Source organism: Chiloscyllium plagiosum, unplaced genomic scaffold (genome assembly GCF_037043375.1).
Source record: "Chiloscyllium plagiosum isolate Xiang-an unplaced genomic scaffold, Cpla_swu_hap1 HiC_scaffold_4, whole genome shotgun sequence".
NCBI lineage: Eukaryota > Metazoa > Chordata > Chondrichthyes > Orectolobiformes > Hemiscylliidae > Chiloscyllium > Chiloscyllium plagiosum.
The window spans coordinates 32,988,416-33,014,927 of NW_028270142.1; the positions used below are offsets into that span (position 1 = coordinate 32,988,416).

Consider the following 26,512-nt stretch of genomic DNA (forward strand, 5'->3'; position numbering starts at 1 on the left):
CCTACTTTCTCCCCATAACCCTTGATCCCCTTTACAATCAAGAATCTATCTCCATCTTACATGTACTCAATGACCTGGCCTCCACAGCCTTTTGTGGCAGTGAATTGCATAGATTAATTAAGGCAGTCCTCACATCCTAATCTCTCCTACCACTGGAAGTATCTTCCCAACCTCTACTCTGTCCAGGCCATTCAGTATTCTGTATGTTTCAATTAGATTTACCCCCCCCCCCCAAATTCTTATAAACTCCAAGTATGGACCCAGAGTCCTCAAATGGTCCTCTTGTTCAGCTTTTCATTTCTGGAGCTATTCTCATGAACCTCCTCTGAACACGCTCCAGGGCCAGTACATCCTTCGTGAGATATGGGGCTCAAAGCTATGCGCAATATTCTAAATGTGGCCTAACCAGAGCCTTTTAGAGCCTCAGAAGTACATTCCTGCTTCTATATTCAAGTCCTCTCAAAATAAATGCCAGATTGACTGATGTCTCAACCTGCAAGTTTACCTTGAGAGAATCCTGGACTAGAAGCCCCAAGTGTCTCTGCACTTCAGACTTCTGAATTTTCTCCCCATTTAGAAAATAGTCCATGTCTCCCTACCAAGGTGCATTACCTCACACTTTCCCACGTTGTACTCCCATCTGGCACTACTTTGCCCACTCTCCTGACCTGTCCAAATCCACTGCAACCTCCCCATGTCCTCAGTGATATCTGTCCCTCTACCTATCTTTGTATTATCTGTAAACTTAGCCAGAATGCCCTCAGTTCCTTCATCTAGGTTGTTAATGTATTAAAGTGAAAAGTTGTCTCAACACCAAGCCTTGTGGAACAGCACTTGTCACCAGCTATCACCCTGAGAAGGGCTTTTTTTATCCTCACTTTCTGCTTCTTGCCTGTCAGTCAGCCTTCTATCCATGCTAGCACCTTTCTTCTAATACCATGGAGCCTTATCTAAGGCCTTGTCAAAGGCCTTCTTGAATTCCATGTAAATAACATCCATTGGCTCTCCTTGGTTTAATCTGCTCGTTACTTTCTCAAAGAATTCTAGCAAATTTGTCAGGCATGACCTTCCCTTGATGAAACCATGCTGACTCTGCCCTATTTTACCATACACTTCCAAGTATTCTGAAATCTCATCCTCCATGATGGATTCCATGCATCTGCCCACGACCAAAGTTAGGCTCATTGATCTGTGTAATTTTATGTCTTCTGCCTTACTCCCTTTCTTAAAAAAGGGTGTTACGTTCGTGATTTTCCAGTCCTTTGGGATGCTACCTGACTAGTGATTCCTGAAAGATTACTACTAACACCTCCACTATCTCTTCAGCTAACTCCCTTAGACTCTGGGGTGTTGTCCATCTGGTCCAGGTGATTTATCCACTCTCGGGTCATTCAATTTTTCTAGCACCTTCTCCTTGGTGAAATCCATCATATTCTGCTCTGCCCCCTCACTCCTGAATTTTTGGGAAATTACTCATGTCATCCATTGAGAAGACTGATGTGAAGTAATTATTCAGTTCCTCAGCCATTTCTTTGTTCACCACTACTATCTGTCCTGCATAATTTTCCAGTGGCCCAATGTCCACTTTTGCCTTTCTTTTGCCCTTTGTATATCTAAAGAATCTCCTACAATCTTCCTTATATTACGGGCTAGCTAACCCTCAAATAGTCTTCTCCCTCCTCATTTCTTTTTCTGTTGTCCTCTGGTTGTCTTTGTAAGCTTCCCAATTCCCTGGTTTCCTACTGTCCTTCACAACTTTATATGCTTTCTCTTTTGCCTTTATGCTATCCCTGACTTGCCTTGTCAGCCATGGTTGCCTCATCCTCCCTGTACCATGCTTCTTTTTCCTCTCTATGAATCTCTGCTGTGTCTTCTGAATTACTCCAGAAATTCTTTCCAATGCTGTTCCACTGTCTTTTCCTGCTAGGCTCCTCTCCCAGTCACTTCTACCAGCTCCTCCATTATCCCACTATAGTTGTCTTTTTTAAGCTGAAATACTGTTACCTCTAATTCTATCTTTTCTCTTTCTCTCAAATTAAGGAGTAAATTCGTTCATGTTACAATCACTGCTTTCTCAGAGTTCCTTCACCTTAAGCTCCCTTATCAAGTCTGCCTTATTGCGCAACACTAAATCCAGTATTGCCTTTTCCCTCGTGGGCTCCATCATAAGCTGCTCAAAAAAGCCATCTCATAGACATTCCACAAGTTCCTTTTCTTATAATCCACTACAAACCTGAACTTCCTAGTCCACCTGCATATTGAAATCCCCATGATCATTATCTTTGCCTTTCCTATGCATGATTTCTATCTCCTGATGTATCTTATGCCCGAGCTCCTGAGTACAATTTGGAGGCCTATACATGACTCCAATTATGTAGTTTTTTTTTTACTTTTTTTGTGGTTCCTCAATTTTACCCATACCGATTCTGCACCATCTGACCCGACTTTGTTTCTTACTATTGATTTAATTTCGTTTCTTGCTCATAGGGCAACCCCACCCACTCTGCCCACCTACCTATCTTTTCGAAAAGAATGTATACCTTTGAATATTCATCTCCCAATCCTGATCCCCTTGCAGTCACGTCTCCATTATGCGCACCATGTCATACCTGCCAATTTAATTTGGATAAATGCGAGGTATTGCATTTGGTAAAACAAACAAGGGACAAGACATATTGTTAATGGTAGGTCTTTGGGTAATGCTGTCAAACAGAGAGACTTAGATGTTTGGGTACATAGTTCCTTGAAAGTTGCATCATAGGTAGACCGGGTGATTCAGAAGGCGTTTAACAGGCTGGCTTTCATTGCTCAAACCATTGAGTGTGGGAGTGGGATCTTTCGTTGAGGTTGTACAGCATGTTGGTGAGGCCACTTTTGGAGTACTGTGTACAGGTAGCCCAGCGATAGGAAGGATATTACTAAATTGGAGAGGGTTCAGAAAAGAATACATGGAGGTTTTGAGTTAAAAGGAGGGGCTGGATAGGTTGGATTTTATTCACTCGAGCATAAGAGTTTGAGGGGTGACCTTTTATAGAAGTTTATAAAATTATGAGGGAAATAGATAAGATGAATAGCAAAGGTCTTCTTCTGAGGGTAGGGGAATCCCAAACTGAGGGGCATATTTTTAAGTTGAGAGGAGAAAGATTTAAAAGGCACCTCAAGGGAACTTTTCTCTCTGTGGTTCATTTGTGGAATGACCTTCCAGGGAAATGGTCGATGCAGCTAATGGTACAATATTTTTAAAAAACATTTAGATAAGTACGTGAATAGGGATGGTTTAGAGGAATATGGGCTAAACACAGGAAAATGCGACAAGTTTATTTTGGAAACTGGGTCAGCATGGATGAGTTGGACGAAAGGGTCTCTTTCCCTACTGAATGACTCTGACTTTGTCACAACTGTATTCCTTTATAGTACAGGTAGTTCTCTCATAATGTGATGGTTGCGTTCTTGTGCAACCCTACATTACAGATGTTATGACACGGCTGTGAACCCTTCTATTAATTAAATATCTGCATTTTTATACCACTAACATCAGATTGTCTCATTGGTTTGATGTTAGCAAAACAATAAATTCAAACTCAGTTGGATTTTAGTATCCTGGGACATAATTTAAACTGGTTAAATTCGCATTGTCAAAACAGCAACCAACTCGGGTGTCTATTTCACAGCCAAATCTTACATTTTTTTTATTTCCCAGTACACTGAGACTGCTCTTGTCAACTCTCAGTGCAGAACAGCATTCACTCTCTTAAATGTACAGTACATGACTTCAACTTCATAAAAATTCACAGAAAAATCATGCTTTAGAAACAGCACTTAGTGTTGGCGCTGTAATCATATTATAGTCAACACGTTTTAAAAGTTCATAGTTTATGAATGGTGTCCCCAGTTCGCCAATCGCATTACCATGAATTCATAGTAACTAAATGCGTATTTATAACAGAACAGCCTATACTGTCATCGGAGTGCATTCCCTTCTCTAACACATATGGTTTGACTTTAATTGTGGCTTCAATTTTTTGTCTTTGAGAATCTGATCATCTCTTCCTTGAAATTTCATAAAGCATAGATTTTCTCAGCTTCAAATAACCTCTTCAGGATTTTAACGAAATGCTTCTAAACTTGAATTTTAAAACCAACCTCTTTACTGAGTTAATCTATTTCTTAACAGTTCTAAACTAACTCCCTTTGTCAGAGAGAACTTTTATATATTGAGCTTCAGCCAAGATTTCTGCAACCCTGCCAAACAGAAATGCAAAAGCTTTAATTTTTTCCAACCCATGGGCTCTTCCCCCTAATCAGAAGGGGAAAAATAGGGTCACTTTCTGACCTTCTAAACAGAGAGCTTAATACACAATTGATTATTTCACTGATATAAAAACTTGCCCCAATGAAATCAAGACCCTACAACACGTCAGGATTGGCTTTCTCATATTATTCTTAAAAGAAATCACCGTGGCTGCAGACATGCATAAAAGTTAATCATTATACCCCTTCAAAGTCGCCGATTGAAATTGATGTGCCACTAATTCAAACAAGCTCTAAACTACACTGACATCGGCATGGTGACTCAGTGGTCAGCACTGCTGCCTCACAGCACCAGGGACCCAGGTTTGATTCTAGCCTCTGGCAACTCTGTCCCTGTGCCTGCGTGGGTTTCCTCCCACAATCCAAAGATGTGTAGGTAGGTGAATTTGCTGTGCTAAATTGCCCATAGTGTTCAAGGATGTATAGTTTAGGTACATCAGTCAGGGGTAAATGTAGGGGTAAATGTAGGGGAATGGGTCAGAGTGGGATACACTTCGGAGGGTCGGTGTGGACTTGTTGGGCCGAAAGGCCTGTTTCCACACGCAAGTTTTTTTTTAGATTAGATTACTTAGTGTGGAAACAGGCCCTTCGGCCCAACAAGTCCACACCGACCCGCCGAAGCGCAACCCACCCATACCCCTACATGTACCCCTTACCTAACACTAGGGGCAATTTAGCATGGCCAATCCACCTGACCTGCACATCTTTGGACTGTGGGAGGAAACCGGAGCACCCGGAGGAAACCCACGCAGACACGGGGAGAACGTGCAAACTCCACACAGTCAGTCGCCTGAGGCGGGAACTGAACCCCGGTCTCTGGCGCTGTGAAGCAGCAGTGCTAACCACTGTGCCACCGTGCTGCCCTTAGTGGGAACTTGGAAGTAGTGGTACTGATGGTTGCCCAAGGTGGTAGAAGCATGAACTTGAAAAATTGATGAAAACTTACTGAATTGATGCATTCCACTTTTTTGTAATAATACATGCTTCAACCACTGTGCCTCCATGTTGTAGGAAGTGAATTTTTAAGGTGGTGAATGATGTTGATATGCACACACACAAGACAAGCTTATTGTTTTCTATTAGACATTTGACTTGTGCCTTGTAGCTAATGTACAGGTTTTCACATAACATGCAGTGAGTGGCAAGTTCTGAATTTGAATTGCATGATCACATTTTTTACTCCAACAAATTAAGACCAAAAGTAATAGTTCTGAAATTATTCTTGCTGATACTAATTTCTCATTTTTGTGTGTGTCAGTGCCACACCATGTGGTGTATTTACTGATTTGAGTTATTGGGAAAGCTTCAGTTGTTTGGTTTTATAAGGGTAATTGTTAATTCACAATTAAGTATACATTTTTTGGTTTATTATATGCTGGAAGGCTGTTTATGCTTGTGAAATGAACAAATTGTCCTTTTAGGATGTTGCATAAAACATATTGATGGATACATTGTAGGTAGCATATTAAGTAAAGAAATTTTGCCAATCTTAAAACTAGCAGGTTTAGGGAGGTTATAAATGATGTCATGAAATATTGACTGGCAAAGTAGGATTATTGCATGCTTCAGGAAACTTTTATTATTGATTTTAATTTTATTGTTTTATTACAACATTCATATTCTTTGTGTACTTTCTTGTTAATTTACAGGTAATGTTCCAAGTTAATGCTGTCTTGCATATTGCAACAGGGGATAAAAATGTGTTCATTCAGTTTTGCGGTTCTGTTGGATAATGCCTTTAATTTCCTTCCACTGGCAGTGCTTTGGACCTTAAAATGATTGTCATGTTGAATAACAAAGGAAGGAACAGAGTTGCAACATTAGTAGTTGGAGAATGCAGTCTTTAGGGAAGTTTGACAGTGTTAGAGTATCATAAGACTGTAAAATAGTATTTGGCCCATTGAGTCTGCTCCACCATTTGATCATGGCTGATATATTTCTCAACCCCATTCTCTTGCCTTTTCCCACATACCCTTAGCTTCTTGATTAGTAAGGGAATCAATCTCCATCTCTTATCTTGAATTCACTTGGCCATGAGTTTCACAGATTCACTGCTCTCTGGTTGAAGAAATGCTTCCTCATCTCAGGTCCAAAGGGTTATCCCTTCACCCTCTGAGGCTGTGCACTTAGGTCTAGTTTCTTTACTGGTGTAAACACCTTCTCCATGACCAGTTTATCCAAGCCTATCAGAATTCTGTAGGTTTCAATGAGATCCATCTCCACCAGCGCCCCCTAACTCCATTGCATGCAGTGTCCTCGACCCTTCCTCATATGACAAATTCTTCATCTCCAGGATCATTCTTGTAAACCTCCCCTGAACTCCTCCATTGACAGCATATCCTAAGATACTAGACCTAAAACTGCTCTCGGGGCTTCTATCATAAGACTTATGTTCAATCCTTTGGCATTAGAACATTCAAAAATAGGCATAGAAATGGGTTTTGGGCATTTTGACCTTCTCCATTATTCATTACAATTGTGACTGATATGATTGAGATCTATTTCTGCTTTTGTGGAATAGAGTTGAATTAATTGCTGCAGAATACCCAACCTCTGACCTGCTAGTGTAGCAACACTGTTTGTGGCTGGTTCATTTGAGGTTCTGATCCTGGTGACCACCAGAATATTGATGATACAGAGTTTAATTAAGTTAATGCTGTAGAACTTCAAAAAGGAAATTTAGATTTTCTCTTGGCAATGATTAGTCCATTTTATTTGGCATTTATCAAATGGAGCCTGAATTTGTTCAGGTTTAGATTAGATTAGATTAGATTCCCTACAGTGTGAAAACAGGCCTTTCGGACCAACAAGTCCACACCGACCCTCTGAAGATTAACCCACCCAGACCCATTTCCCTCTGACTAATGCACCTAACACTATTTAGCATGGCCAATTCACCTGACCTGCACATATTTGGACTGTGGGAGGACACCGGAGCACCCAGAGGAAACTCACGCAGACACAGGGAGAATGTGCAAACTCCACACAAACAGTCACCTGAGGCTGGAATTGAACCCGGGTCCCTGGCGCTGTGAGGCAGCAGTGCTAACCACTGAGCCACCGTGCTGCCCCAAGAAACATGATTCACTGCTGGAATGAAACCAGGATTGCCAAATCATAAGAGGCTGCAACAGAACCAGCAACACAACACACGCTGACAAGGAGGTAGAACAGTGAACTTTTGATACAGCAAGCTGCCATCCAGCCTAATTCTACTTTCCAGTTTTAGTTAGGTGACCAGTGTGGAGATTATGGGCTGAAGGATCTCTTTGTGATGTAAAAACTCCTGACTTTGATTCTGTAGCTGTTGATGGCTCATTGTGATTCATTGTCTGATTCTAAGCTGCTGCGTCCGATCTAAATCTATTCCATTTAGCATGATGATGGAGGATGTTCTCAATATGAAAATGATTCCTTGTTTTCACAAAGATGACATAGTATCCTACTGTCACAGATGCATCTGCTGCAGATGAGGTGCTCAGACAAAGCCAATTGGGGAATTTTCTTTCGTGTTGGTTTTCCCACCACTTGCTGCACACCCACTTGAGCAAATATGGCCTTCAGGGTTTGGTTAATATTGGACATTAAAGTCCCTCTATCGGAATACTGTCTATTTTTGCTACTTTGTGCTTCTCCCAGATCATGAGTAGAAGTCATTCCTTCCATTTTGTCAATGCCAGTAAGCTGCCATCCAGCCTAATTCTACTTTCCAATTTTAGTTGTGGCCTAGTAGGTTTTGACACTTCAAATGCATATCCAAATGTACAAAAACTGTCGTGAGAGTTTTCTACCCCTGTCATGCTTTCAAGCACTGAGTTCCAGAACCCTGTAGCCCTGGTATTGAAAAAGAAAGTCTCCTTTGAACTTCCCACTAAGCTTTTTTTTCGTTCATGGGATGTGGGCGTTCTGACTGTTGCCTGCCCCTTATTGCCCAGAGGGCAGTTGAGAATTAACCACATTGCTGTGGATCTGGAGTTTTGTGGACCAGATATGTATGGTACGTCGCCTTCCCTGAAGGGCAAAAGGCTTTTTTTTTGTTTCCAATGATCAACATGTCCACAAATAGGTTTGCTTTTTGTTCTAAATTTTTGTCTTTTTGAATTCAAATCTTGCCATTGGCCATGGTGAGATTTGAACCCACGTCCCCAGTACATTAGCCTGGGGTTGGAGATTACTAATTAAGAAACGTTATCTCCCACATCTTTGTCACCTCAAGCAAGAAGGACTGGAATGCTATTTATGAACAAAACAAATTGCTGGAATAACTCAGCAGGTCTGGCAGCATCTGTGGAGAGAAAGAAGAGATGACATTTTGGGTTTAGTCATCCTTCCACAGAAATCAACTTCCTTGGTTCTGAGGGAGGCTCACTCAACGGGAAATGTTAACTCTCCTTTCTTTCCACAGATGCTGCCAGACCTGCTGAGCTTTTCCAGCAATTTCTGTTTTTGTCTCTGATTTACAGCATCTGCAGTTCTTTCAGCTTTTATGCGGTTTATAAATCCCCATCGTTTTCCCTCAATTTTAGATTTCCCCTTGGTTTCTTCCTCTATTCCAAATAATAACTCTAGCCATTCCAATCTTTTTTCGTAATTTAAAAATGTTCCAGTCCATCCTACAATATTTTCTGATTTACAGTAAAATTTGTATTTTCTGATACTGTCCCAACTGGACCCCTTTAGTCACTGGAATTTCCAGACTCAGACTGCTGTGTCTTGTCTTTTTTAACAAAAAAAGCAGTGCTCGTAGGCTTTTTAAAATTAAGCATCCATTAGTTATGCAAAACTGTTTGGATTCCCCTGAGGACTGCTGTTATTTAACTCTGTTACAAGATTTAAATGATATTGGAGTTCAAGGCTTCACTCCTGTTCTCCAAGCAAGGGCTTGTCCTGTGTTGTCTATTCTGACACAGCCCATCTCCTGGGGTCATTTGCTTTTTCCCAAGCAACTAAGAAGTTGGTGAGAGGTGGAAGTCCTGCAGTAAGCTTTCTGGGCTTCAAAGACTGCTTTAGTCTGTAAATTATAGATTACTTAGGATTAAAGGATGGTGAACATCTGACAATTAAGTTTATAAAAATGTGAAATATGGAAAAATGGATTTATTAGCGGATTTAGAATACATCTTGAGATCTCTGGGAGCTTTAGATTGCTTCCAACTGAAATGAACCCCCCCCCCCCACCCACTGTCCATTAATGGAAGGGAGTTTAAAGAGCTTGATCATTCATGGTTAGACCCATGTGGCCTTATCTGTCGTCTCATTAAAGTGTTACAGTTGTGAATCAAGTAGTCAATAAGAAATCTGTTAACCAGCATTCTTGTTGAGCTGGCATGACCTATTCTTGGTGCTTGCCAGTGTTGCTATTCATCGGGTAGCCTGCTGGAAATCAAAATCCCCAATTTACCTATTTGATAGACTCCGGTTAACAGAAATCACACATTAGGTTTCTGTACTTAACTGTTACTTAGAAATAAATTCATTGTGACCACAGGTAAATGACTATGAACTGTCAAATATAACTTGTAATGGAACAGATCAAACTCCTTCAAAATACATGAAGTCAATCTAGTTTTTATTTTAAAGGTAAGTGTAGGTTGTGTTCTGGATACAATTCAGTTGGCCAAATTACTAAACTTGAAACAAAATGCACCTTATACACTAAAATGCAGAAAAAAAAGAGTTGGCTTAACTGTAGCTCTATTGAAATGTTTAACAAAACCGTATATAAACTACTACTAATTAACTGTTCCAATGTAGTAATGTTCCATAAACACACACTTGGCAAAGGCAAAATCATAACATAGATTTTGTCTTATATACAATTCTAGCAGAAGGAAGGGAACCCTAGCATTTAACTGCAACGGAGAGTAACAGCTTCCACATAAAGACCCCAGCAACTGCTACTGAAAGCTAAAACTAAAAACCAGATTCTGGTTCTATGGGAGCTTGACCCCACTCATTCAGGCTGCTTCTATTGATCTAATTGTTTTTGGAAAAAATCCCCCAAGGCGCCTAAAGCTGTTTTTGTTGACTTTGGTACAGATTGCTAATCACCTCTGTCAACCTTTCTCCTTTTTTTAAAAAAAGGACAAAATATACCTCTTAAAGCCATAGTATCATCACAAACTCTCAATTAAGACTTCAAACCCACTTTTAAAACACCACCAAACATCTATAAATGGTGTTTATAGATGAGGGAATAAATGGCTGAGGAAACAGTTAAGTGGCATGTGACTTCAGGATTAGTTGGACGAATTCCTTTTGTTTCTTTTTTTGTTCTGAGCTCTTCCTTAATGTTCTCTCACTTCATAGGCGACACCACTAGTTCACACAAATTAAAGTATTTGAATCAAATGGTTAAAAGCAACAGCTTACAGTAATTGTAGATGAAAGCAACTGTCTTTCTTTAGATTCTCTCTCGCTGGTAAATTACCAGAGAGAGAGAGAGAGAGAGACACCACTCTCCCCTTCCTGTAAGACAGGGCTTCTCACTGCATCGTTCACACTTGCAGGTTGTTCAGCTACCCAGGAACCAGTCAGTCATTGTCAGGCTTTGACTTCCCCATTGTTCACAATTTCACAAACCAATCACCTACTTGTTGCCAGCAGAATTTCATTTAGTGCACAACCCAGTGTATATTTCTACCATCCCTATGGCTTATAAAGTGACAATATAACAAAAGCTTGTAGGAGTTTCAGTAACTTGCTTTTTAAAAGTACACAAATTCCTCCCTCAGTCCTTTGTTGTAAAATGATCCTTTTTCCTAATTCTGTCCACAATCAAAAACCAAATAAAATAAAACAGCGCAATCTTATAGCAGGTAATAGAAATTCTGCAGTATTACCTGCAGATAGTAAGTGTGTACCGTTTATTTCTCTCCTCATCACAGCCCGACCCTTGGGCCTTTTACATTTCAGATACCTGACTTGTGTAGTCTGGCCAGGCAAGCAGAAGGGTGCCAACAACAGAATAATGAAGAAACTGCACAATCAGTTTATTTTAATTAAAGCCTTCACCTCAGGTACTGACATGTGCATATCTTGGAGGATAGATAAAAGGCATGACCTGCATATGATGACGCTGAGGATGATTGCAATTGCCACTGGCTGGATAAGGTGGTCATTGTGTTCTGCTGTAGAGCATTTGGAAGAGTACTTTGATGACCTACTTAAGTGTTCTGAAGGGCCTATTCAGTGAAATGCTTGGTGCAATTCGGAATCCTGCCAGCAAGGTTGTGCTTGACATCGGAACATGAAGTTTAGCGCTGTCTTGGCACAGAGCTTTACGCAGAGTCAAGATTTATTTCTGAACAATTCTGAAGTATGAAGGGATATTTCCTGCCTTGAGATTGTATGCTGATATTGGGTTTATTTGGATGACTTGGTAAAGAAAGAACAAATAAAATAGGAAACTGATGGTTAGTGTCAATGGAGGAAATAATTACTGTCTAAATTGTGTATTCCTCAATGATGGTTCAAGTTTAGACTGACTATTGAAGTCTTATGTGGAGAGAGAAAGTACTTGTTGAAAAAGATGACAAATGCTTGGGTTCTTGGTTAAATATAAGGGGTATTTAGTTTGTGCATTATTCCAATGAAAATTGGAGCAAAATTAATGCATGTAGCCTCATCATTGGGTGCCTTTATAGCTATAAAAGATTATAGCCAAATCAGGTTAGCCTGCACTGTTCACCTGACTGAATGACTGAAAGTATTTATGAATGCTATGGGTAGTTCATGGAATATTCTATCAAGATTATTATACCATTGAGGCTCACCTGAATGAAACTAACAAGGTTTGAGTTCAGTTATTGATTGTGAAATCTTATTTGCAAGGGTCAAAGTTGTAAGGAGATGAGCCTGAACCCTTGTTGATGAGTCATTCTTGATGTGACTTAGAAAATTCCCTCAAAAGAGCCATCAAGCCAAAGCATCAGCATTTTTGATAAAATATGTTTGCATCTTGAGTGAAGCAGGCCAGGCAAGGACAGCAGTAAAATCAAAAAGCTCCCTCCTGAACATTTCACGCTGGTCCAGTCAGGAAGTAAAAGTATTTGCTTGAAAAACTGTTGTTGTCTCTGGTGAGCATAAAGGACCACATTTTTCATTTTGGACTGGACAGTAGAAGTTGGGCACTGCTATTTGGCTGAAAAGGTCAGGAAAGTTTCTTTTGCAGCTTAAAGATAAAGTGGAATTGTGTTATGTGCACGAGATTGGGGGCAGAGAGGTGGACACTTTTATTGAGATAGGGAAGCATCAGTTAAGGCAAAACTGCCGAACAACAGCCAATAGATTGGTCCAGCTGCAGTTTGCTACAGATCTATGAGTCAGTGTATTCAGAAACCTATAAACAGGAAACACATATCTCTCCCTTCTGACTGTGAATGAAAAGACAGAAACCAAATTGGGCTCAATAGAGAGAATGCCAATGCAAGAAAAGACTTGGGTCCATCTAATCAGGAATTTAATCAAAGATTCCTGAGGACAACATTGCCAAAATTTACGACAGGTTTGTTAATTAATTCATATTCTCGCCCTTGTGGTCTGGACTTTAACTCATGGAATTTATTTCTCCCCATCATTATTTTGCCACCCCCAATGTTTGTATAACTTAGTTATTTTCCAGTTAATTAATCCTGGTACAGCCTGTCAGACAAATTGGTCATCTTGGGGTTTAGTTGTGTAGTAACACATTTCTAACAGCATTTAGAACATTGGGACATAATTATCGGTGCACTTTTTCCACTTGAGTTGTGATATGAAAAATTTAATCCAGTTTGAAACATGCTGGGAGTTGCAAGGGAGTCACAATGTGAAAAGAAATTCAAAGAACACTGTATTTGGCATCCTTTTGCACAATTTCTAACTTATTACATTTGTGAAGAGTATGCTGTATCTAAACTGGGAGTACTGGCCTTTAATGGGTAATCTCATATTACTTGTCTAATTAGACACAATGGTGTAATGATGAAATGTAATTTGTGCTTCCTGACGGTGACATTTTGAGGAATTGAATTACAGCAAATTGTGCTGAATTTGATTTATAAGTCATTCTGACCTCCATTCTTGTCCCCATAATTCTGTGGAGGTTGACATTGTATTTGAACTTAAATACTTATGTTGTCACAAATTTTGTTCTTGTCACCTAAGAAACTTCCTTGAAAAGACTTAAAAGGGAAATGGCGAAAAGGCAGCACATAGTCAAATATGAATATATATTTACTTCAGCTCCGTTCCCAACAGCACTGCATCCATACCATATTGACTGTAGTACATAAGTTGGCTATCTTGAAGGCTATTGGCAAGAAGCAATAAATGCTAGCATTGTCAGTGAATCTCCCTCTGTGTATGGCTGAATTAATAAACATAATCATAGCATGCTAGATATTTTGTTCAGGAGCTTTCTGCATTTAATTAGCAATTTCTTTCATCACACGGTGATGAGATATCTTATGGTGTCCTGCCATAATGATTTAAATCTGAGCATTTTTGTTCTCTTCAGTGCAAACAGCAGTTGTTTTCTTGTTATCTCCTATACCAGGGAAAGCTTGACATCATTAGTGTCATGGTTGGCATTCAATTACTTCTGTCTCTTGCTCTAGCTTCAGTCCCCAGAAGTATTTAGGAATGGACTGTTCTTAATGTTTTCATTCAAGGCTATATATTGGTGAAAACACGTTCAAAATTCGAGGAATGAAGTTGAGTATTTATTTTATAAAAGCTTGTTTTATTTGGTAAAATGCTAAACATTTACTGGAATGTGATGGAAGCTTATGTATTCGAAACTTCATGGTTTTAAGACTGTGTGAGTACAGACTCACCGTAACAATTGTACAGCTCTATTCTTTGATAAATGTTTCTCTTCCAGGTCTGACTGTAAGCTGCAATTTTTATAATGTATTGTTTTCATTTGTTTTTATAGAATATTCTCCTTCTTGGATGTTGTCACTTTGTGTCGGTGTGCTCAGGTTTCCAAGGTACAGTATAGTACTTTTAGTTGCTTTTTAAAATATATATATATTTTATTTATTTATTTATTTATTATTTTTTTTTTTTTATTTATATACATATGGCTAATTCATTTGTGTATCATTTTAACATTACAGAAGTGAAAGGGAGCGAACACACATCTAGCTTGTATAGCAGTTCTGTTGCTTAAAGAGGAAGTGATGAATAAGCAGTGTGTTTATTTCTATTGAATAGAATAGAAATTTGTTGTCATGTGGTTTTATATGAAAAATAGTGAAAAACCTTTTATAAGTTATCCAACCATGTGCTTACATCAATGACAGAAGCCATTCATCATCATTTTTAATAAAAGGTCAAATTAAGACAGTTCAGTTAATGATTCCTAGATTTGGGGAAAACCAATTTAAGGGATGATGGAATACCCTGAAAATGCAGCTGGGATGGGACCGCCACACTGAGCTACTGGAATACTAGCCAGAAGCCTCTGCAGAAGACGACCGCCAGTCCTGGACGAAACTGCCTGCTGGGCCGCTGGAATGCCTGGAAACCAAAGACCTCCGCACAACGAGGAGACCTCCATGCAGGACAAAACCTCTACATCCAAAAAAGACCGCTCCACTGGGTGACCATCGTGCTGGGCTGAGACTGCCATTTATTTCTCCAGGCGATCAGGCCGAGCTGTGGACCTGAAGCCTCTGCATGGAAGTGTCTTTTGTTTATAACAATTCTGTTAGTATTTACAAGGAGAAGACAAAAGCACATTACTGCAGATACTGAAAATCTGAAATAAAACTAATACTGGAGAAACTCAGCAGATCTGGCAGCATCTGTGTGAGAGAGAAAATCAAGTAATGATTGACTTTGACTTGACTCTTGACAGAGTAGTATTGAACTCAAAATGATAACTGTTTCTCTTTTGATAAATGCTGCCAGACCTGCTGAGTTTTGCCAGCATTTTCTGTTTTTATACAAGGAGAAAAGTTGGATTAACGCTTGCAGTGTAATCTTGTGCGAGGATGTCTTTTGGTGTATTTGTAGTTTAGTTGATTGGAGATCAATTTATTTTTTTCTCTTCAGAGCACCGTCAACCTTGCAGTACACTTTCCACGAGCTCATTCTTTGTGTGGTCATTTTTAAAACAAAAAGATTTGCATATGAATTTTCAAATTGGTTTTGAAATTTATCTATTAAAATTGTAAGGTTGTTTCAAGTGCAGTTGCTTTTGCTTTGCTCCTGCTTGCCAGTATCAAAAACGTTTCCATTGAGAATTTACCTGTTTAACAATTACACATTTGATTTTAAAGAAAACTATAAAATGAAATGCAATAGACTACCTGATTTATTGCAAAGATAAAATGCTGAAATGAGATTGTATGTTCTTGAAGTTGTAGGTCTGTGATATTTTCTGACTAGTCATAGGACTTAAAAAGTTGCTTTTCAATGCGAACCTTAATTCAACTAAAGGCTGTAGCTGAACAATTTCTGTCTTAATGTCTTCATTACAAGCAATTACCAGTTTTATTGAATGGTGTAATGGGGAACTTCTATTTTCCAAACAAATGGCGGGCACTATTTCGTTCAGATAATAGATTGTTCAATTAATTGATTTAAATGCCTTTCCTCTGGGGCTCAGTTTTTAAAGTCTGCTCCCTGTTCAGGAGACTGCAGCAGTTTACAGCACATGAGCCCCCGCCCACCCCCAAACCCTGTCCAACTTCTCCCACCCGCCCCCGAACCCCAACCACTCTGCCCCCGCCCCCAAACCCCGCCACCCTAGCCCCCCCCTTCTGGGGCAGCCGGACTGTAACCAACGACAAGACTGCTGCAGCTGTCTTTGTGGGGTAAGTCTCCAAATAGAGCGAGCAACTTTTTGAGAGGTTCCACGTTTGCCCTGTACAGGACAATGTTAGAAAGATTATCTGGGGGAAGGGGGTTAGGGTACACCCCTCTGTAAAACTCCAGGAAAAGTGTGGGGGGAGAGAGAGAGAGAGAGGGGGAGGGGGAGGGAGATCAGCCATTTGGAGATGGTGCCTATTTAATCACTGTTGGAAACACATCTTTGATGTAATGTTTCTATCGGGACCTCGAGATCTCCTTCGGATAATTGGTATTTGGATAATCGAGGTTCCTCTGTACTTGGATTCTGTAACTAGATTATTAACGTGCATTTGAGAATGTAATTTTAAATTGTCTTTATTACATTCAGATGCCACTGTAAAACATTTTACAGTGCACTAACCCAATTTGCCTGCCTCTGGTCTATCCTTAATCAGGAGCATAAAGTCTTGCAAGGTGAATGATTCAGGCTCCAAATGTAAACCTATTTTGGCAAAATAAATGTTTGGTGTAAGATATTTACTTTTACATAGGATATACAATTCAGGAGCAGACCATTTGATCCAACAAGTCCAGGCTGGCATTTTTGCTCCACTTGAGCATTCTTTCATCTTCCTTATCTAATTAGAGTGACACAACCTTCTATTGTCCCTCAGTCATGTATATAGCCTCTCCTAAAAGCTCTTACATAGTTTCTTTGGTAGTGAGTTCTGCATTTATTTGATTAATATGGTTACCTTTGTTTTGAGGAAGTAATGGACGGTCAATGAAGGTAAGGATTTTAACAAGGCTTTTGATTTAAGCTGCAAATGATAGAATTGTCATGAAAGTAAAAGCTCCTACGATCTGAAGCAAATGGCAAGTTGGATCCGAAATTGGCTTCAGAAAAAGGAAGCAAAGGGCGCAAGGGTTATTTTGTGCCTGTAAAACTGTGTTTCAATGAGGTTGTGCAAAGCTCAGTACTAGGTTCCTTGTTTTTTTTTGGAGAATGTATTAATACTTTTTAGGGTTGAGTTTGAGTTATGATCAAGAATTTTTTGGATGATGCAGTTGCAGGTAGACAGGATGATAAAGCATCTTCTTGCCATGCTTGCTTTTATTGGTCAGTGCATTGAAAGTAGGAGTTGGGATGTTGTGTTGCAGTTGTATAGGGCATTGAGGCCACTTTTAGAATACTACATTCAAATTTGGCCTCCCTGTTGTAGCAAAGGGTTCAGAAAAGATTTACAAAGATGTTGCTGGGATTGAAGACTGAGTTATAGGGAAAGGCTGAATGGGCTCAGATTTGTTCCCTGGAGCATCAGAGGCTGAGGGCTAACCTTTTATAGAGGTTTATAAAATCATGAGAGGTTAGTGTGAATAGTCAAGGGTAGGGGAATCCAAACCTAAAGGGCATAGGTGAGGAGGGAAAGATTTAAAAGGGACCTAAGGGGCAACATTTTCACGTAGAGGATATTGTTGTTTGGAGTAAGCTGCCAGAGGTGGTGGTGGAATTACAGCATTTGTACAATTACAACATTTAAAAGGCATCTGGGTGGATACATGAATAGGATGGGTTTAAAGGGATATAAGCCAAATGCTGATAAATGGGACTAGATCAGTTTAGGATTTCACGTTGATGTTGATGAGTTGGACTGAAGGGTCTGTTTCCATGCTGTCCATCTCTATCGTTTAATCATGCTGTGGAAACTATAGAACACAAATATCAATGAGCTAGTCAGTTGGACAGAGCAATGAAAATTGGAGAAGAATGAAAAGATAACACCTTTCTGGAAGGCAGCAAGGCAAGCAACAATACAATAAATATTTGGAAACAGTAGAGAAATCAGAAGAACCTTGCAGTACATGTCCACAAAGATTGCTGGCAAGTGGGTAAGGTGATGAAGAAGATGCTTTCCTTTCTTAGCCAAGGCATAAGACAGGAGGTTATGCTGTGACTGTACAAAATACTTTGTCTCACAGCTGATGAACTCTCTGTGCAGTTTTGGTCACTGCATTTGTTTTAGGAAAGATGTGATCGCCTTAGAGGTAGTATAGAGGAGATTTGTGAGGATGTTGCCTGGACTGGGGAAGAAAATTAGCTGTGAAGGAAATTTGGTTAGAAAGATTGCATGAGCCAGGATTTTTTTAATATAAGTAGCTGAGGGGAAATCTGTAGTCTAAAACATCTGTAGTCTAAATCTGTACTCTGAATAGAAAGGTTGTATTTCCCCTTGGTTCAGGGGATGTGAGAATACAGCTTTAGGGTAGAAAGTTTTTAGAGGTGATGCGAGTAGGAATGTGTAACCAAGTGAAGCAGAAACCGTCAACATTTTGAAAAATATTTGGATGTGCACTTGCAAGTGCAGTACCTGCAAGGCTTCTGACTAAGATCTGCAATGTGGGATTAAATTTTGTTTACTTGTTGATAGCATGAACGCAATGGGTACAATTCCTCTTTGTGATGTAAATGTCTGTCACTTAGTGAAATATCTTATTGTTCTTATCAATCTACAGTAAAGAAATGTCTTAATTCTCTTTTTAACAAATGTTTAAGACTGTATACATTTGGTAATAGTCGAATTTTTTTTGACTACTTTTTAAGGTTAAATTTAAGGAGTCTATAATTAGATTTAATTAGATTAGATTAGATTACTTAGTGTGGAAACAGGCCCTTCGGCCCAACAAGTTCACACCGACCCGCCGAAGCGCAACCCACCCATACCCCTACATTTACCCCTGCACCTAACACTACGGGCAATTTAGCATGGCCAATTCACCTGACCTGCACATCTTTGGACTGTGGGAGGAAACCGGAGCACCCGGAGGAAACTCACGCAGACACGGGGAGAACATGCAAACTCCACACAGTCAGTCGCCTGAGGCGGGAATTGAACCCGGGTCTCTGGCGCTGTGAGGCAGCAGTGCTAACCACTGTGCCACCATGCCGCCCACCGTGCCTACTATTACATGGAGCTGGAAATGTGTTGCTGGAAAAGCGCAGCGGGTCAGGCAGCATCCAGGGAACAGGAGAATCGATGTTTCGGGCATAAGCCCTTCTTCAGGAATGGGGAAAGTTTGTCCAGCAGGCTAAGATAAAAGGTAGGGAGGAGGGACTTGGGGGAGGGGCGTCGGAAATGTGATAGGTGGAAAGAGGTCAAGGTGAGGGTGATAGGTCAGACTGAGGTGGGGGCGGAGAGGTCGGGAAGAAGATCTCAGGTTAGGAAGGCGGTGCTGAATTTGATGGATTTGACTGAGACAGGGTGGGGGGAGGGGAAATGAGGAAACTGGTGAAATCCGAGTCCCTCCCTTGTGGTTGGAGGGTTCCTAGCCGGAAGATGAGGCGTTCTTCCTCCAACCGTCGTTTTGTTGTGGTCTGACGATGGAGGAGTCCAAAGACCTGCATATCCTTGGTGGAGTGGGAGGGGGAATTGAAATGTTGAGCTACAGGGTGGTTGGGTTGGTTGGTCCGGGTGTCCCAGAGGTGTTCTCTGAAACGCTCCGCAAGTAGCCGGCCTGTCTCCCCAATATAGAGGAGGCCACATCGGGTGCAGAGGATGCAATAGATGATATGTGTGGAGGTGCAGGTGAATCTGTGGCGGATATGGAAGTTCCCCCTCTATATTTCAATTCCCCCTCCCACTCCACCAAGGATATGCAGGTCTTTGGACTCCTCCACCGTCAGACCACAACAAACGACGGTTGGAGGAAGAACGCCTCATCTTCCGGCTAGGAACCCTCCAACCACAAGGGATGAACTCGGATTTCACCAGTTCCCTCATTTCCCCTCCCCCCAGCCTGTCTCAGTCAAATCCATCAAATTCAGCACCGCCTTCCTAACCTGAGATCTTCTTCCCGACCTCTCCGCCCCCACCCCAGTCTGACCTATCACCCTCACCTTGACCTCTTTCCACCTATCACATTTCCGACGCCCCTCCTCCCTACCTTTTATCTTAGCCTGCTGGACAAACTTTCCCCATTCCTGAAGAAGGGCTTATGCCCGAAACGTCGATTCTCCTGTTCCCTGGATGCTGCCTGACCCGCTGCGCTTTTCCAGCAACACATTTCCAGCTCTGATCTCCAGCATCTGCAGACCTCACTTTCTCCTACTATTACATGGATACTACTTTTTAGGGGCTGAAGTTCATGCCTGTCAAAATTCATACCACATCGTTAGCAGAAGCCCAAGTGATGTCTAAACTCATAAAGGGGAAAAAGAAATCATGGTGATTCTGAAAACCCCGGAGCGGTTTCAACAGCCAGTGGACTGGAAGACCGGGAGCGGAACAGAACAACCGGCAGACTGGAAAGCTGGAGTGGACCTGACGGCCGGCACACTGACTCAAACATTGATCTATTATCTGTGAAGAACTCGGGTCGACTTCTACACGAGATATATGTAAAATTACAGGTTATTTGGCCAATAATAAGGGGTCAAATTGAATTGAGTTGAATTCATTGTCATGTGTACCGAGTGAAAAGCTTTGTCTTGCGAGCAATACAGGCAGATCAGATTTAAGTAGCATAGATAAGTAAATAGTTGACTTTTCAATGAGACTACTTTTACTTGAGTACTTATGGTAACTGTCTTCTATTGATGACGTTGAGTTTTGCTCTTTCTGACAATGGAAACATTCACTCGTTATCAAAAATAAAAGTATAATTGAATTGTTCAAAAGAGAGTTATGTTTGTTTGAAAAGGAACGATGTGCAGGATAATGGAGAGAAAGCAGGAGTATGGCATGAGCTGAGATACTTATTTGGAGAGCTGATGTAGACATAATGGACTGAATGGCTTCTTTGTGTTTCAATTATTATATGATGTTGAGATCTACTCTATGAAAACCTTTGATAGAGCCACTTTTTTCAAGTGATAAGAAATGTGTTCTTCCCTCATAGTGTAATCGCTTATTTCTGTTAACACTCTATTTTGCCCTCTTCCTAGTACCTCTACATCAGTTGTGTAATGTCAACAAATATCATAAATGTATTAAGAGCGGGATCTTGTTAGAGCTGCACTACACAATGTAACCCAACTAACTTCATGAGAAATCTGCTGGAAATATGAGTTGACAATGGTGTGGTGAGGGTGATATGGCATCTGGGACTTTTGTGAACAGCAGGGCCATGGTGCATCTCCTTAATCAGTATGATCTACCATTTGAGAAAGTAGCAATAGAAAAAAATTGTATGTTAAGAGAACATGAGGGAAGTACAGAATTTCACTTATTTTAGGCTCAAGCGTTTACTACATTCACGTTTGAGATTGAACGTTTTAATTTCCATTTCTGGTCCTTGGAGGTTAACTTGCACGAACATTTGAGTTATTTGCTCTCAGTCTTAGTTTGGGGTGACATGTTTAACAGATTATTTGAGTAATGGAGATTGAGGCAAAGAGTAAGTTGGCTGTTGAAGCAAATGGTCAAATTTGAGCAGCAATTTCTGGAAATTTGTTAAACCAGAGTTTCACTCATCACCCCCACATTTGCTGGTCAGTTTACACTTAATTTTCTGGCACTATCTACCAAACCTAAATTAATACTTAATTTTTTTTAAATTTGACATCAAATCTGCATACTCCAAGAATTGTGAATTCCCATTAATTACATTTAAGTTGCTTATACTATGCTGCTTGGTAAGCAAGAACTAAAACGAGCATTTGGAATTGCAAATTAGAGTTCTAAGTAGATGTCCATTTAGTTATTCCTGTGTAGGGGAGAATATTAAGGAGAGTTCTTCTATTGTGTCATTCACATGTAAAACATCTAGAATAAATGGTATTTTGACACAAGAATCTATATTGTATCATGATTTATGCAAGGATGGAGAAATTGCTCAATATTTATTACACTTCTCACTGTTCTCAGTTTTGATGGCATGTCACAGACCTGAATTGTCAACTTGGTTTCTCTCCCAAGGAATTCTACCAGACTTGCTGAGTATTTCCATAATTTTCCATTCTTTGCTTAAATATAAAATTTAAAACTTAGTAACACTTGCCTGTTCCATGATTGTGTTGAAATCTGTTTGGTACTATATGACTGTTCAGATTCTAATCAATTAAGGTAACCACTGGCAGAAAAATGCAGTAAAGGTTTTTTTTTATTTCAAGACAATTACATGAAACAGCTATTACAAAATGAGCCAAGTATCTAATTTCTTAACGTTTCTTTTAAAAATAATTGGAGTGAAAGAAGCAGGGAAAGGTCAAAATGTAAGAATTTCTTTGTAAGTGAATTATAGAATTTAAATTGCACAAAACAGCTAATAATATTTAGGGTTTTCTCTATCTTGCTGACTAAGAATATTTGAGGTGCCTTGATGCTGACTTGAGTTATCGTCAACCTATAACAATGAGGTTGTTGCTTATTTGGACTAATGGTGGTAATTGGATACTTAACAATGGATATAATCCTTTTTAAGCAGTGTTTACTCGCAATTGTTTTAAGAACATTGCTCTCTTTTATCAGTAAATGTATTCTGCAATTATTTTATTCACTTTGGTTGTGCTTTCCATATGACACGCAGTCTGACATAAGTCTCATAGTTTATTCAAGGCAATGAATAATATAAATACTTACAATGTCTACAAAACAATTATTAAGACATCAGGTGTTTAGTCTCCGTTTTGGGGCTCCTGTGTTGGATCACTGAGTAGAGGTCCTCAGTACCAATTAACATATTGGCTGGGGTTAAATAATATTTACAAGATTCATCCTTGAAGCTAGCTTATCTTCAGCTGGCGCATCTCCACAGGCTTTTATTGCCAAAACCCACAGATGTTTCCAAATTTGTTCCTGTTTCTGTTATTCTGCAATTCCTTCATACAGTAGTTCATACAGTTTTAATTCATTTCATTCATAGCATTCAGTTTCTGCTTCCTGCAGGCTCAACATAATTTGTGCAAGTTGACCAGTTTTACCAAGTCCACATTTTCAAATGGTAAGGGTGAAATTTTGCAGCAGGAGAAAGCAAGAATCAAAGTACTTGCATTTTAAGGAAATACTTTAGTGTACTGTGAGGATACACAAATTAAATAATTGAGCTACAGAGAATAGCTTTTTGCATTTTAAGCATATTTTGTAACGTGTTTGACCATCAAAATCCAGATGCTGGATGCCCTTGAGATCTATTTATTTTGATGTTAATGTGACACTGACAAATATGCTATAATTGCTGTTATCAACTATTTTGCAGGCATGGAATATCCTGGCATTGGATGGCAGCAACTGGCAGAGGATTGACTTGTTTAATTTTCAGACAGATATTGAGGTAAATAGCAAAATGTTTGTAATTTGTTATTTATGCTACAATGTGGTTCAGAATTGTTTGGTAATTCAAATGACCAAAAGTGCAAATTAATGCCTATACCAAATACATTTTAGTGAATTGCGTGGAGCACCATTGCTTAATATTTTTAAGGCATGTCTAAGCTAAATTTTTATCTTGATCCATGTGATATGGCCTTCTATTATTTCAGTGTCTATCCATTGATTCAGAACAGGCTGTGATTCTGAGCATATAGTCTCCTTTTCAATTCAGTTTTGCATTCAAGTTAATTTTCTGCATGTGAATTAAATGGTGTCAGAGATGGAGGAAAAACTCCCAAGACACTCTGATTGCAGGAGCCATCTCATTTACAGTTGACCCATTTAAATTGCCAACAAAAGCTTTCTGACTCCAAGCAATGTTTGATTTTAGTTTCTTCATCTAATTAAATGTGAAGTATTTTTGCGCTTTATTTAATGAATTTATAGAAGTGTAAAGATGCAAATTGTAATGTCGTTATAGAATCTGTTGCTCTTTTAAAGTATTCATTGATGAAGGAGCCATTCTGTTTTCTGGTTGACAACAGTAACTTAAGTGAATTTTTTTCATGTTTTTATTTCCAACTTGCACATGCTTTTACTGCATTGCTGGATGTCTTTTGTTTAAATTATTTTATATTCATACTGACACCAAATTTTAAAACATTCAGTATTTATCAGTGCTCAACATTCTTGCTTCTATTGTCCAAGAGTGCTACATAGCGCTTAGACATCTAAAATCTACTTTTAACTCTTCAAGGGTCTTTTGTGACTATATAGTTTGTTTCATTTTTCAGATCAGTGTCCCTCGCTTAGCAATCTGCATTCCAAATTTTCAGAAGGAAAATTGCTGATCCAGGTTAGAAAAATGATCTGCAGGTGAATATCTCATTCAGGCTTAACAGAAATAATACCTAGCAACAGTGCAGTGTGGTAGTTTGCACACTTGTAGACAGCATTATGCTGTTTCAGTGCAAGTTCAAATTTAGTCAGCACCAATACAGCTTTGGCACTGCAGTTACATAGTAACTTAATTAAGTTGGTATAGTTGTACAATCTGTGCAGCATATGTTTTGCTGAAACTATCAACTTGCAATGATTCAACCATGAATAATTCTGTATTAATAGTACAGATAGTTCTTTTATCTTACAGTGAAATTTATAGGAGATTCCTCGCAGCAAATTAAACAATTGTGAAATAAATAATCTAACTACTTACTTTTGTTATTGAGCATCATGCTTTATAATCAGCAAGGGCAAAGTTGAGAAACAGTGAGATGAAACAGCTGTCAGAAATTTAATTTTAGTGTTAGCAATGTGGGAATTACAGTTTTCTTTATAAATTCCAGTCATAAAGGATTTGTTGCAGTGTGGTTGTTGGATAGGATGTAATGATTAATGGCAGTTTGTTTTATTTAGTCAATTTGTGTACCCAGAGTAAATGCAGGGTCTAATAGAGAAGCTGGTACCAGTAGAGAAGCAATGGTAGACTTTTAAGGAGGCATTTTGCAACTCTCTCTCTCAAAAATTGCTTCATTAAGAAAGAAAGACTAACACTACACAAAGGATGTCCCATCTATGGCAAGTTAAGGAGGTTACATTTGTCTCAGACTGAAAAGAAAATTATGCAATATTACAAAGATTAGCAGCAGTGCCAAAGATTTGGAGAAGATATGAAACCAGTGAGGAATTGCCAAAATAAAGAAACTGAAATTGGAATATGAGAGGAAACTAGCAAGAGATTTACAAGGATGTTGCCAGGGTTGAAGGATTTGAGCTACAGGGAGAGGCTGAACAGGCTGGGGCTGTTTTCCCGGGAGTGTCGGAAGCTGAGGGGTGACCTTATAGAGGTTTACAAAATTATGAGGGGCATGGGTAGGATAAAAAGGCAAAGTCTTTTCCCTGGGGTGGGTGAGTCCAGAACTAGAGGGCATAGGTTTAGGGTGAGAGGGGAAAGATATAAAAGAGACCTAAGGGGCAACTTTTTCACGCAGAGGGTGGTACGTGTATGGAATGAGTGGGGGCTGGTACAACTGCAGCATTTAAGAGGCATTTGGATGGGTATATGAATAGGAAGGGTTTGGAGGGATATGGGCCAGGTGCTGGCAGGTGGGACTAGATTGGGTTGGGATATCTGGTTTGCACGTATGGGTTGGACCAAAGGTCTGTTTCCATGCTGTACAACTCTATGATTCTAAATGAGAACAGTCACATTTCCATTTTATTGAAGTTTTAAAAATGAAGCTTGGAAGCAGTTGTGCCTTTACAAGATGGTAAATTAATAACTGTCTGTCTGTCTGTCTGTCATGTGGTGATGTGTGTCATTGGCTGGACAGTATTTGTTATCCATCCTGAGTAGCATTTGAACTAACCTGGCTCTGAAAGCCATTTCGGAAGGAAATTAAGTACTCTGAAATCACATGAAGGCATTCCCTAAAGGCTATTAGCGAACCAGATTATATTCAATGACAATCGACAATGGTTACAATCAAAGTAGCCTTTAATTCTTGATTTTATTGAGTTAAATTTCACCATCTTCCAAACTCATGTTCCCATAATATTAGCCTGGATATTGGATTACTAGCTCAGTGACCTTCTCATTGTACCACCGCATCCTCTGACATGGAGGTGGCAGAGGCTTTGAATAAGTTTGAAATCTGTATTCACAATAGAAGACATAGGCAGCACACCAAGAATATTTGAAATACATGTAGAAAATCAAAAGACAAGTGAGGGATGAACTTAATGATCATGGTTACTCGCGGAAAACATACCAGAAAAACTAATGAGAATAAAGGCTGGCAAGTTCCCTGGACTTAATGGCCTGCATTCTAAATTTTTAAAGGAAATTAGGGTTAGAATGATTCAGGTTAGTGATAGTGGTTGCATCAATATTGATATTTTCAATTAACCTGTTCCAGTGTGTTTAGACACACCCTTTGAGGTGGGAATTGAACCAGGGTCTACTGGGTTTATACTATCACTGCATTACAGAAGTATAAGCTGAAAGCCTCCAAAGTTAACTAGGTTCTGGAAAAGTTCCAGTGAAGCAACCTATGTGACGCCTCTATTCAATAAAATAGAATGGTGCAAAACACGTTACAATAGACCTG

General features: G+C 39.6%; 1 protein-coding gene across 3 annotated transcripts in view; it reads left to right on the forward strand.

The window, feature by feature from the left end:
* The window catches only part of fbxl2 (F-box and leucine-rich repeat protein 2), a 184,473-nt gene that overhangs the window by 55,194 nt on the left and 102,767 nt on the right, over positions 1-26,512 (forward strand). For all 3 annotated transcript variants that reach the window (XM_087986131.1, XM_043688900.2, XM_087986132.1), the window contains exons 3-4: positions 14,231-14,285; positions 23,290-23,364. In XM_087986131.1, coding sequence (XP_087842257.1) covers positions 14,231-14,285; positions 23,290-23,364 — 130 coding nt within the window. The remainder of the gene's footprint in view (positions 1-14,230; positions 14,286-23,289; positions 23,365-26,512) is intronic.